The following is a 13,570-nucleotide window of genomic DNA, read 5'->3' on the forward strand; positions in this document are numbered from 1 at the left end:
AAGAATTGTTCGATGTCACGTCGTGTTTTAAATTCATTGATGCGTGGACGGAGGGGAATGAAGGTGAGTCCTTTGCTGAGGACTTATCGTTCGTCCTCATTGAGGGGTCGTTTTGGGGGATGGTGAAAACTCGGCAGGGCTTGGGGCTGGGATCTGGTGTGGGTGTCGAGCTGGGAGTGGGGGCGGAACCTGTAACTGGAGTGGGTGTGATGGTGGGGGGAATGGGGGTGGAGTCATGAGCAGGGGTAGTGTTCCCTTTGGGGTTCTGGGGGGTGGGGATAGTGACAGTAGGGCCTGTGGGGGGCATGTCAGCAGAATGCAGGTGAGTGGTGCTGGTGGGGGCGGAAGTGGTGGTGATTACGGCAGTAGGGGTGGCGGAAGTCACTGAGCATGTGGCATCAGCGATGATGTGAAGGGCAGAAGTGATGTCAGGTGTGATACATGAGGAATTGTGAGGGGTGGAAGTGGTTGTGGGAGTGGCCATGATGGGGGCGGAAGTGACATCATCAATCGGCGTGGGGGTGGTAGCTGCATCAGCCGCATGGCTAATGGTGGAATAGGTTCTGAGGCCAGGGGACTCTTCTGCAATGTTTGAGGAGCGCTGGTTATGGAGGTGAGTGGATAAAAGTTTGTTGTACTTACAGTTTTTGATGTTTGAGATGGAATTGAAATACTGTTTGTTGAGAGTATGAATTCTCCTGAGGATGTAGTACAGAGTGGGTCCTTTGCAATTCTGAGAGAGTGTGGCCCTCAGCTGAGGCAGGGTTGACTGTAGAGAGGTTAGGTGCTGGCGCATTGCTGCAAGTGTGGAGCGGAGGATCTTGAAGGAGAATTGTTGCTGGTGTTTTTGAATCTGTAGTCTGTACTGTTTGTCCTGTTCGGGTCCGAACTCTGCTGGTTTAAAGGTGATCCGGAGTCCGTGTGGGATGAGTTGGTTACGGAGGCAGGCACTGAGGAAGTGAATGTGGCTGTGGTAGCAAATTTGTTTCACGACATGGTTGAAGAGCTTCAGGGCAGAGGAAATGACCTGGCAGTTGCCCACTGACAATTAACCCGGGCAAACTTTGTCACCCTGATTGCATCTCTCTCCCAGGTTATTCAATCAGCAACTACTGACTCAATTCTCTAATATTGAGGTGCCAGTGTTGGACTGGGATGGACAAATCACACAACACCAGGTTGTCGACCAACAGGTTTATTTGAGAGTACAGGTAGACGATCCTTTATCCGAAATTGTCGGAACCAGCTGTTTCTCGGAATTTGGAAGTTTTCAAATTTCAGAATAAGTGACAGTTTGATGGTGAAATTTTTAAAAATCTTACCAGAGGAGTATAAAATAGGCCTTGAGAGAGAATCCAAGCCTGCCGGTGCTGGGCCACGCATCCCCACTGCCTCTCCCACCACCACCACCACCCCCAACTTGCATCTGAGTGACACACATCGAGTTGGTGTCAACTTTGTTAATGAGAAAAAAACTTCACAAAAAATCCTAAGGATTTTGGAGCTTTTTGGATTTTGGAACTTTGGATAAAGGATTGCCTACCTGTACAACATTTTGGAGTGCTGTTCCTTCATCAGGTAGCTATCTGACAAAGAAGCAGTGCTCTGAAAGATTGTACTTTCAAATAAACCTGTTGGACAAGAACCTAGTCTTGTGATATTGCCAGTATCAGGAGGTTTAATGCTGAGATGTATTTTCCTACAGTATCGCTGTTACTACATGGGATCTGTGAGAAAATTCCCTGGATCCCAGGTCTCTGCAAGCATGTGCTCAGGTTTCAGGTAAATAATCTGACTATTTCTTCTCAGGTTTTAAACTGGATTTAGATCAGAACATTTTAGCTTGTAAGATGTCCCCTTGGCAGGATCACTCACTGTGGGACTGTGCTGGGGTGTGTTTATTCAGCAGGATGAGGGTCACTCACTGTGTAATCGTACTGGGATGTGTTTATTCAGCAGGGTAAGGATCACTTACTGTGTAACTATACTGGGATGTGTTTATTGTTATGAAGTTGAAGGTGTGTACTGCACTTTTAAGAGAGTGAATGCTGTTCCGAACTGAGGACGACAAGTACCTGTGTATATGACTAGATGTCAGTCTCAAGAGTTTACGAGAAAATTGAAAATATGTTAACACTTGGCTGTGAAATGGATATCTGAGCTTTGGTTGCTATTTTGACAATAATTTGAATTTAATCAATCAGCTTAAATTATGCCCCAGGATATAAAACCCAATCAAGTTTGAATTTATTGTTTGCCAACATTGAACCAATGAGATGATCCAATTTTGGGGATATAAAAAAGGCCGGCATTTTGAAAATCAGACAGAGCAACTGTCATTGAGAGAGAGAGAGAGAGAGAGAGAGAGAGAGAGAGAGAGACCCAAGAAATGAGGAAACACTCTCTATCAAAGGCACCTTTTTGGATGAAACATATTCGCAGTAAAAAGAAAGAAGATGACTCAGGAAGATCTTCAGCCATAAGAAGACAAACACCAAAGATGATAGCTGCTGTGTGATTTTGAAATTATGTTGATTTAATTTTCATCAGAGTTTTATTGGAACAACATATTGTTATAGAGTGGAGGAAGATAATAAGCAGTGAAGAGAAAGGGGGCTTAGAGTTGTGAGTAGTTGTTTAATGTTCACTTTTAGAGTTAAAGGATAAATTGATATTATGTTCTTTAAATAGTGGAATTTGGGAATTCACTGTCACTCACAATTTAGCAGATTACAAGATGAGGTTAGCTTTTCTGGGTGTTTGGTTTAGTTACAGAAGGGTTCACCGCTGTGTTGTAATATTATTCAACAGGGTAGAGGTTACAAGGATTGTTTTCTCTCTATCTTTGTTTGTTTCTCTTCTGCAGTGCTGTGATTGTGTTCAATAATCGAACATACGTCATTGAACCTATTGGTGGGGATGCAGATGGTCATCATTTGTTATACAGAGCTGAAGATCTCCTGCCAGTACCAAGTAGCTGTGGAGTCAGAAATCTAACCCTTGAGTTAAGCCTGACCGATCACCTCCAGCCCTCTCAGAGGGTGAGTAATGAACACTGTAACTAACTGACTCACTGAAAGAAAGAAGTCCCATAGAAAATACAATCCTCAGACACAGCCTTCGGCTCAGTCAGCTCATGGAAAGTTCATTTACTCAGCATATTCCCGTTTCCCTTCTGACTCTCTCTTGATCTCCTATTGAAAGTCAATATTGATGGAGATTGTCTCTGAAACACTGACTCTAGAAATGAATCCATGACTGCGTTATTCTTTCTGTGATGCAAATCTCCTGTTATAAAGCTCTTATATTGAATTGTTTCTCTCTGACCTCTTGTGCTAGACTGTTTCCAGTCGCTGACAATCAGTTTTCATTCATCTGCCCCATCATTTCACTATTCTTCAGACTTTCTTTCTGTCACTGATGACAAAATGTGCTGACAGTAAAGAGTTTGAACCACTGTAAGAGAAATGTAAAGCAGTAATCATTCAGCTCAGAAAAAAAAAATTCAGTAAAAACAGCAAAAAATGCCAATGATGAGATGCTTGAACAATGTAATAAAGATGAAACTGGTGTATTTCAGTCCCCAACAGCATTTTAATCATTTCATAATGTTATTGCAAATTCTGCCACCCTTTGGACAGTCAGTCCCAAATTCAATTTCACCCTCTAAGTCAAAGATTCAACTGTGGAATGAATTTCCTGAGGAAATGGTGGATGTGGGTACAATTACAATGTTCAAAACATAGTTGGATAAGTACATGAGTAGGAAAGGTTAGGAGGGATACAAGCCAGGAGTAGGCAGGTGGGACCAGTTTAGTTTGGGATTATGGTCAGCATGGGCTGGTTGGAGTGAAGGGGCTGCTTCTGTGCTGGATGATGTCAGACATGCTGAAGTTTTCCAGAAATTCCTATTTTTGTCTCAAGTGTGTACAAGATGTTCTTATTTTCATCCTATATGTGATAGTGGGTGATAGAAGGGCTTGGTCTTGCCACTACTGGAATTAAAACATCGATAGCCAGAGAGCTGTCAGGGAGATACACACGCAGGAGGCTGGAAGAACACAGTAACCCAGGCAGTATCCAGAGGTGGAGAAGTCAACGTTTTGGGTGTAATACTTCTTCAGGGGTTAGCTGGGGGTAAGGGGAGCTGCAGATAAAGGGGATGGAGGGGAGTTATGGGGAAGGCTTTTGGGTGGGAGAGGGCAGGGGAGGTGAGGTAGGGTAGGTCAACACTGGTCAAGGATACGACCTGGTTGGTGGATGGGAAGAATGAATCCAGTTGGGAGCTGAAAGGAAGGGCTGATCAGAGGAATGGAAGGGAGGGGAAGGGGCTGGAAACAGAGAAAGGGGATGGGAAGGGAGGATATTTCAAACTGGAGAACTCAGAGTTAATTCCTCCAGGCTGTAGGCTGCCCAGGTGTGGTCTGATTCGCTGTGGCAGTGGAGGAGGCCAAGGATGGTCATGTTGGAAAGGGAGTGGGAAGGGGACTTTAAATTGGACAGTGACTGGGAGGTCCGGTCAGCTCCTGCAGGCCTGGCTGTAATGCTTGGCGAAATGGGTCCTAAGTTTATGTTTTATCTCCCTGATGTAGAGAAGACCACATTGGGAGCACTGCATTCAGTAAACTAGATTGCAGGAGATGCAGGTGAACCTCTGTCTCACCTGGAAGGACTATGTGGGGCCATGGATGGAGGTGGGACGGTGGTGTGCCGGCAAGTTTTGCATCTTTTAAGCTTGCAGGGAAAGGTGCCTGGGGTTTTGGGAGGGCTGGTGGGGAGAGTCGTGTGAACCAGGAACAGGCACAGTGAAAAGGTCACCCCAGTGCACTTGGGGTTTGTAGGAAAACAACTGAATAAAATACAGCCCTCTCACTTTCATCTCTCACAACTGCGCACCTGCAACACACACACAATCACTGGATGAGAAATCCAAGCAACCAGCTAATGTTTTGGGAACCCTTATCTTAATCCTGCCACTGTAGATAGAGGAATTTGAAGTCAACAAAATCTGAAATTAAAATTCTAATGCAGACCATGAAACAATTGTTGGGAAGGAATTCTGCCATCCTGATCCAGTCTGGCATACACGTGTCTCCCAGACCCACAACAATGTGGTTTGCTTCTAACATGCCTCTGGCAAGTCACTCAGTTTATTTTGTGACAAAGTCTCAAAAAAGGACTGAAACCAGACAGATCATCTGTCTTCAACCTACACTCTGGAAGTGACAACATCAACCACAGCACTGTCGACACTGAAAAGTAGTCCTTATTAACATCTGTGAGCTGTACCAACATTGGAAGAGTCGACATTTCAGGCAAAAGCCCTATTCCTGATGAAGGGCTTTTGCCCAAAACGTCGACTCTCCTGCTCCTTGGATGCTGCCTGACCTGCTGTGCTTTTCTAGCACCACACTCTTGACTCTAATCTCCAGCATCTGCAGTCCTCACTTTGGCCAACACTGGGACAGCTGTTTCACAGACGAGTTCATCAACAGCCTAACATAGTCATACTCATGATTCATATTTTATAAACATTGTCCGAGACACCACCACCATCATCTCTGGATATGTCCTGTCCCACCGACAGGACAGATCCAGCAGAGGTGGTGGTACACTGAGACACAGAGAGGAGGGAAATGTCCAGGGTGTCCTCAACAATGATTTTGAAACCCATGAAAACTAATGGTATCAGGTGAAATATGAACAAGAAAACACCCAGCAGATGTGCATATTCACAGATCCTTGGAGGCATCAAGTGGTTAAGAAGGCAAATGGATGAACTGCCTTTATTAGTCAATGCACTGAATACAAAAGATTATGATGGGACTCTGTGTAATATTAGTTAGGCCACAGTTGGAGTACTACGTGCAGTTCTTGTCATCACACAATAGGAAGGATGTGACTACACTAGAGAGGGTGCAGAGGAGATTCATCAGGATTTTGGCAGGATTGAAGCAATTCAGCTTTGAGGAGAGACTAGACCATGAAGCATACAGTTCAGAAGAGGTCCTTTGGCCTGTCCAATCTGTACAATTAAAATACATTCCTACCTACACTAGCCTCACTTTCTCTATTCCAAAACAAAATCAGAAATTGTTGGAAAAGCTCAGCAGGTCTGGCAGCATCTGTGGAGAGAAATCAAAGTTAACATTTCGGGTCCGATGACCCTTCCTGAGAACTGCCTTCTTCTCACCCTGTCCATGTCCCTTATTACCTTAAACACCTCAGTCAAGCCCCCTTCAACTATCTCTGCACCAAAGAAAACAACGTGAGATTCTCCAGCTTCTCTTCATTGCTGAAATACTCTATTCTAGGCAACATCCTGGTGAATCTCCTCTGTATCCCCTCCAGTCCAATCACATCCTTCTTATAGAGTGGGGACCAGAACTGCACACAATACTCCAGCTGGGTCCCAATCAATATTCTGTACAGTTCCAACAGAACCTCCCTGCACTTATAGCTCATGGCATGTCTGATAAAACGATGTTCTGTCGTCTTCTTAACTACCCTATTAACCTATCCTTCCACCACCAGCAATCTGTAGACATACACCCCAAGATCCCTCTGTTAATCTAAGCTTCGTAGTGTTCTGCCAATACTCCCTTGTCTTGTTCCTTCTTCCAATGTTCACCACATCGCATTTCTCAGGGTTAAATTCCATCTGCCACTCACCCACCCAATCCATTTCTATCCACCTGTAACCTTCCACTTTCCTAATCATTGTCATTGACCTGGCCAACCTTTGTGTCATTCACAAATTTACTTGTCATCCCCCTCACATTTTCAACTCTATCATTTCTGAATGTCACTAACAATAAGGGATCCAGCATCGATCTCTGTGGTGCACGACTACACACTGGACTCCAATCACACAATCAGCCTTCTGCCACTACTCTCCCTTTCCTGTTACAATTTTTTGCAATAGTTTTTCTGCGACTGATACGAGACTCACTGGTCTGTAATTCCATGGTTTACTTTTACTTTCTTGGAAAGTGGAACCACTTTCTTCTGGAAAATCCTTGCGCCCAGAGACAATTTAAAAACATTGGTTCAGGGTCCCTTGTTTCCCACAGCAGCCTAGGATACAATTCATCCAGACCTGGGAAAGGGTCTCCTCCTTAGATCCACCAAATCCTCCAATGGATAGGATAGTGAAGAAAGCATTTGGTATGCTTTCCTTTATTGGTCAGAGTATTGAGTACAGGAGTTGGGAGGTCATGTTGTGGCTGTACAGGACATTGGTTAGGCCACTGTTGAAATATTGCATGCAATTCTGGTCTCCTTCCTATCCGAAAAATGTTGTAAAACTTGAAAGGTTTCAGAAAAGATCTACAAGGAGGTTGCCAGGGTTGGAGGATCTGAGCTACAGGGAGAGGCTGAACAGGCTGGGGCTGTTTTCCCTGGAGCGTCAGAGGCTGAGGGGTAACCTTACAGAGGTTTACAAAATTATGAGGGGCATAGCTAGGATAAATAGACAAAGTCTTTTCCCTGGGGTCGGGGAGTCCAGAACAAGAGGACATAGGTTTAGGGTGAGAAGGGAAAGATATAAAAGAGACTTAAGGGGCAACTTTTTCACGCAGAGGATGGTAAGTGTATGGAATGAGCTGTCAGAGGATGTGGTGGAGGCTGGTACAATTGCAACATTTAAGAGGCATTTGGATGTGTATATGAATAGGAAGGGTTTGAGGGATATGGGCTGGCTGTTGGCAGGTGGGACTAGATTAGGTTGGGATATCTGGTCGGCATGGTCGGGTTGGACCGAAGGATCTGTTTCCATGCAGTACATCTCTTTGACTCTATGACCTCCTTGCTTCTTATATCAATCTGCTCAAGAACCTCACAATCCATCATCTTGAGTTCTGTATCTACACCCTCCTTCTGAGTACAGATGTAAGCCATTCATTTTACACTTTATCAATGTCCTCTGTTTTCTCACAGTTTACCCCCTTGGTTCCTAATAAGCCGTACATGTTCCCTGGTTATTCTCTTCCTCTGGTTATTATTATACTTGCTGAATATCTTGGGATTCTCCTGAATCTTGGCAGCCAACATTTTCTCATATTCCCTCTTTGCTCTCCTAATTGTTTTCTTCACTAACCCCCAATTTTCCATATTCCTCCTTTTGCACTTTTGTAAGTCTTTCTTTTCATTTTTATCATGTACTGAATATCCCTAGATATCCTGGGTTCCCTGGCCCTCCTGCTCTTGCATTCACTCTAAAGAGAACACGTTGGGACTGTACATACTCCAGTATCTTGTTGAGTAAATCCTTAACTCCAGATAGGTTGGGGTTATTTTCCTTAAAGCAGGGAAGGCTATTGGCAATCTTATTGAGATGTATAAAGTTCAAAGGAGCACAGATAGTGTCAGTGGGGAGTTATTATTTCCTTTAGTTGAGCAGTCAAAAAACACAGAGGCATAGCTTAAAGGAGAGGAGTAACAGGATAGTAGAGGTGGGAGCCCTTGAGACATTTAGAACAATTTAGATGAGCACTTAAACTCCTCAAATACAAGCCTAAGGACCAATTGCTGGATAATGGGTTTAGAATAGATGGAGATTTCATGACCAGTGTGGACATGATGGGCCAAATGGACTTTGCCATGCTGTAAAAGCTCTAAGACTCTGAGACCTTTATAAGTGGGAACCTGTTACCCTATACTTCCGATAATCAGGAGTTCTGATCAGCACCAAAAGATCTCAGTAAACCCTATGGACACAGACCTCGGAATTGCATTCCCAGTCTTTCCCTTCACCAAAAACACTCATGTTCTTTATTCCTGTTTGTTTCCATCAGTAGGGTATGTGCGTGGGAGTTTAAAAATTAGTTAGAGTTTTGATTAATTGATGTATTGTTGTCACATGCACTGAGATACTGTGGAAAGTGTTGTTTTGCCTATTTTATAGGCAGTTTGGAACAGACAAAGTGCATCAGTGGTGCAGAGCTTAAAAAAAAGCATCTCTACACCTCTTCGCCAAATCCCCACTCTCAGTCTATACTTCAATAAGATTTAGAATGATGAGGGGGAGTCTCAATGAAACTGAGAAGTCTGGATAGAGGGGACATGGAGAAGATGTTTTCACTAGTATGAGAAACTAGGACCTAAGCACACATCATTAGAGTGAAGGCATTTTTATTTTCAGCAGCAGCAGGAGCAGTGACAGTGAGGACCAGTTAGCTGCCGGGAAGGTAAATTCTTATGAAAAGGCATTACCTCGAGTATCAGCGGCCTCCATTTTCAGCAGCAGCAAGAGTAGTGAGAGCGAGGACCTGAGTGGGAATGGTCAAATTACATTCTGGGAAAGTGAGTGAACTGATAGATTTGGGCAGCAGAGGGAGAAAAGGAATGGGTGACCAAACGGCAGAGAAAGAGCAGGAAGGCTGTGCAGGTGTCCCCTGCAGTCATCTCCCTCAAAAACAGGTTTACTGTTTTGGATACTGTTGGGGGAGATGGCTCACTGGGGGAAGGTAACAGTTGCCAGGTTCATGGCACCGTGGCTGGCTATGTTGTTCAGAAAGGGCAGGAAAAAAAGTGGAAGGACTTTAGTCATAGGAAGTTCAATTGTAAGGGGAGTAGATAGGTCGAAAACGAGACTCCCGAATGGTACGTTGCCTTCCAGGTGCATGGGTCAGGGATGTCTCAGATTGGCTGTGGGACATTCTGAATGGGGACGCATATAGGCGCCAATGATCTAGGTTAAAACAAAAAGAGGATGAGGTCCTACAAGCAGAACTTAGGGAATTAGGAGCCAAGTTAAAAAGTAGGACCTCAGTGGTAGTGATCTCAGGATTGCTACCAGTGCCACATGATAGTCAGAGTAGAAATGAAAGAATAGACAGGATAAATACGTGGCTTGAGAGATGGTGCAGGAGGGAGGGGTTCAGATTGTTGGGACATTGGGACCAGTTCTGGGGGAGGTAAGACTTTTAAAAAAAAAACACCTGGGCCGGAGTGGAACCAAAGTCCTTGGGGGTGCTTTTGCTAATGCTGTTGGGGAGGGTTTCAACTAATGTGGCAGGTGGAAGGGAATCCAAATGAGGTTAGTGGACAGTAAGGAGGTTGTAACTAAACCTGTAAATAACTAATAATGAAGTCAGCGTGACTAAGGGGAAGAGTAAATAGAAGTTCTTTTCACCAAACTCATCTCCACATACCTTGATTCTGTTCTATGTCCCCTTGTCCAGGAACTCTGACCTACATTCGGGCCACCACCCACACCCTCCACCTCGTCCATGAATTTCGTTTCCCTGGCCTCCAATGCCTCATCTTCACCATGGATATCCAGTCCCTATACACGTCTATCTGCCATGACAAAGGCCTCCGGGCCCTCTGTTTCTTCCTCTCCCGACATTCCCAACAGTACCCTTCCACTGACACTCTCAATCATTTGGCTGATCTGGTCCTCAACCTCAATAATTTCTCCTTTGAATCCTTCCACTTCCTCCAGACAAAAGGGGTAGCCATGGGCAGCCACATAGACCCCAGATATGTCTGTCTCTTCATCGTATACATGGAACAGTCCATCTTCCACAGCTACATCGGCACCATTCCCCACCTTTTCCTCCGCTACATTGATGAATATATTGGCGCCACCTTGTGCTTCCACCAGAAGGTTGAACAGTTCATCCATTTCACCAACCTGCTTCACCCTGAACTTATGTTCACCTGGACCATTTTGGACACCTCCCTCCCCTTCCTGGACCTGTCCATATCCATCAACACTGACCGACTCAACACGGACATCTTCTACAAACCCATCAACTACCACAGCTACTTAGACTACAACTCCTCCCGCCCTGTCTCCTGTACAAATGCTATCCCTTATTCCTAATTCCTCTGCCTCTGGTACATCTGCTCCCAGGAAGACTGCATTTTCCCATCGCAGGTGGTTGATGACCCTCTCCAGAGCACCTCATTCACTTCCCGCACCTCCACGTTTGAACCACACCTCTCCAACCACCCCGGTCCTCATCTTCCACCCCACCAATCTCCAAATACAACGCAAAATCCTCTGCCATTTCTGGCACCGACATATGGACTCCACCACCAGAGATATATTTCCCTCTCCACCCCTATCTGCATCCCATAAAGACCATTCCCTCCGCGATGCTCTTGTCAGGTCCATGCCTCCCACCAACCCACCCTCCCCTCCCGGCACCTTGCTTTGCCACTGCAAGAATTGCAAGACCTGTGCCCACACGTATGCCCTCACTCTGTCCATGGCCCCAAAGGAGCCTTCCACATCCATCAGAGATTTCCTTGCACTTCCACACTTGTCATTTACTGTATCTGTTGCTCCCGATGTGGTCTCCTCTACAGTGGGGAGACAGGGTGCCTACTTACAGAACGCTTCAGAGAACATCTCTGGGATATACGCACAAAGCAATCACATCACCTCGTGGCTGAACACTTTAACTCCTCCTCCCACTCTGTCAAGGACATGCAGGTGCTGGGCCTCCTCCATCACCAAACCCAAACCACCTAACGCCTGGAGGAAGATGCCTCATTTTCCGCCTTGGGCACCTCCAACCAGATTGATGTGGATTTCACCAGTTTCCTCATTTTCCCCTCCCCGCCACCTTATCCCAGATCCAATTTTCCAACTCAGCACCGCCCTCATGATCTGTCCTACCTATCCATCTTCATTCCCATCTATCCACTCCACCCTCTTCTCTGACCTATCACTATTAACCCTATCACTATCACACTCTCAGGTACCTCCCCCTGCCATTTATCTCTCTACCCCCTTTGCTCACAAGCCTCATTCCTGATAAGGGGCTTAGGCCTGAAACGTCAATTCTCGTGCTCCTCGGATGATGCCTGACCTGCTTTTCCAGCACCACACTCTCGACGCTGATCTCCAACATCTGGAATCCTCACTTTTTCTGAAGGGGAAGAGCACGCAGGGAGCAGATAATGAACACAAAGAGACTGATGGTCTTAGGTGCATTTGTTTTAATGCATGAAGTGTACTAGGTAAAACAGATGAATTTAGGGCTTGGATTAGGACCTGTGATATGATTTTATTGCTATTACTGAGACTTGATGAGGGGAGGGCATGATTGGAAACTAAATATCCCAAGACTGATAGAGAGGGAGGTAAAAGGGGTGGAGGAGTTGCATTACTGGTCAGCAAGGATATCACAGCTGTGCTGAAGGAGGGCACCATGGAAGACTTCAGCAGTGAGGCATTATGCGCACAGCTTGAGAAATAGGAAGGGTGCAATAACAATGTTGGGGCTGTACTACAGGCCTCCCAATAGCAAGCGTGAGATAGAGGTTAAAATATGTAAACAAATTATGGAAAGATGTTGGAGCAACATGGTGGTGGTGATGGGAGATTTTAATTTTCCCAACATTGACTGGGATTCATTTAGTGTTAGAGGATTAAATGGAACAGGATTTGTAAGGAACAATCAGGAGGGTTTTCAAGAGAATTTTTGTAAATAGTCCAACTCAGGAAGGGGCCAGACTGGACCTGGTGTGAGGGAATGATGCCGGTCAGGTGGGTGAAGTTTCAGTAGGATATTACTTTGGGAATAGTGATCACAATTCCGTAAGTTTTAGAATACTCATGGACAAAGACAAGAGTGGTCCTAAAGGCAGAGTGCTAAACTAGGGGAAGACAAACTATACCAAAATTTGACAGGAGCTGGGGAATGAAGATTGGGAGCAACTGTTTGAGGGTATATCCATATTTGATATGTGGGAGACTTATAAAGAGATGTTGATTAGAGTGCAGGACAGACATGTCCCCGCAAAAATGAGGGATAGAAATGACAAAATTAGGGAACTCTGGATGACAGTTGAAATTGTGAGACTAGCTAAGAGGAATCATACATAAAGTCTGAACGAATGAAGACAGATGAAGCTCTGGAAGAATATTGGGAATGTAGGACCAATCTGAAATGAGGAATTAAGAGGTCTAAAAGGGGTCATCAAATATCTTTAGCAAACAGCGTTAAGGAAAATCCCAAAGCCTTTTATTTATATCTAAGGAGCAAGAGGGTAACTGGTGAAAGAGTTGGCCACCTCAAGGACAAAGGAGGAACGTTATGGACTCAGAGAAAATGGGCGAGATTCTTGACTAGTACTTTGCATCGGTATTCACTGAGGAGAGGAACATGACGGATGTTGGGGTTAGGGATAGACGTTTGATTACTGTAGGTCAAGTCGACATAAGGAGGAGGAAGTGTTGAAATTCCAAAAGGCATTAAGGTGGACAAGTCCCCAGGTCCGGATGTGACATATCCTGTGGGAAGCGAGAGAGGAAATAGCTGGAGCCTGAACAGATATCTTTGCAGCATTCTTGAACACGGATGAGGTCTTGGAAGACTGGAGAATTGCTAATGCTGTCCCCTTGTTTAAGAAGGGGAGCAGGGATAATCCTGGTAGACCAATGAGCCTGATGTCAGTGGCAGAGAAGGTGTTGGAGAAGACACTGAGGGATAGGATCTATTCTCATTTGGAAGAAAATGGCCTTTTCAGTGATCGGCATCATGGTTTTGTATAGGGAAGGTCATGTCTTACCAACTTAATAGAATTCTTTGAGGAAGTGACAAAGTTGACT

General features: G+C 45.0%; 1 protein-coding gene across 1 annotated transcript in view; it reads left to right on the plus strand.

The window, feature by feature from the left end:
* The window catches only part of LOC140480825 (disintegrin and metalloproteinase domain-containing protein 12-like), a 241,911-nt gene that overhangs the window by 100,314 nt on the left and 128,027 nt on the right, over window positions 1-13,570 (plus strand). The window contains exons 5-6 of the mRNA XM_072576274.1: window positions 1,706-1,782; window positions 2,867-3,041. Of these exons, the coding sequence (XP_072432375.1) occupies window positions 1,706-1,782; window positions 2,867-3,041 (252 nt within the window). The remainder of the gene's footprint in view (window positions 1-1,705; window positions 1,783-2,866; window positions 3,042-13,570) is intronic.

This window comes from Chiloscyllium punctatum, chromosome 1, assembly GCF_047496795.1.
Source record: "Chiloscyllium punctatum isolate Juve2018m chromosome 1, sChiPun1.3, whole genome shotgun sequence".
Lineage (NCBI taxonomy): Eukaryota > Metazoa > Chordata > Chondrichthyes > Orectolobiformes > Hemiscylliidae > Chiloscyllium > Chiloscyllium punctatum.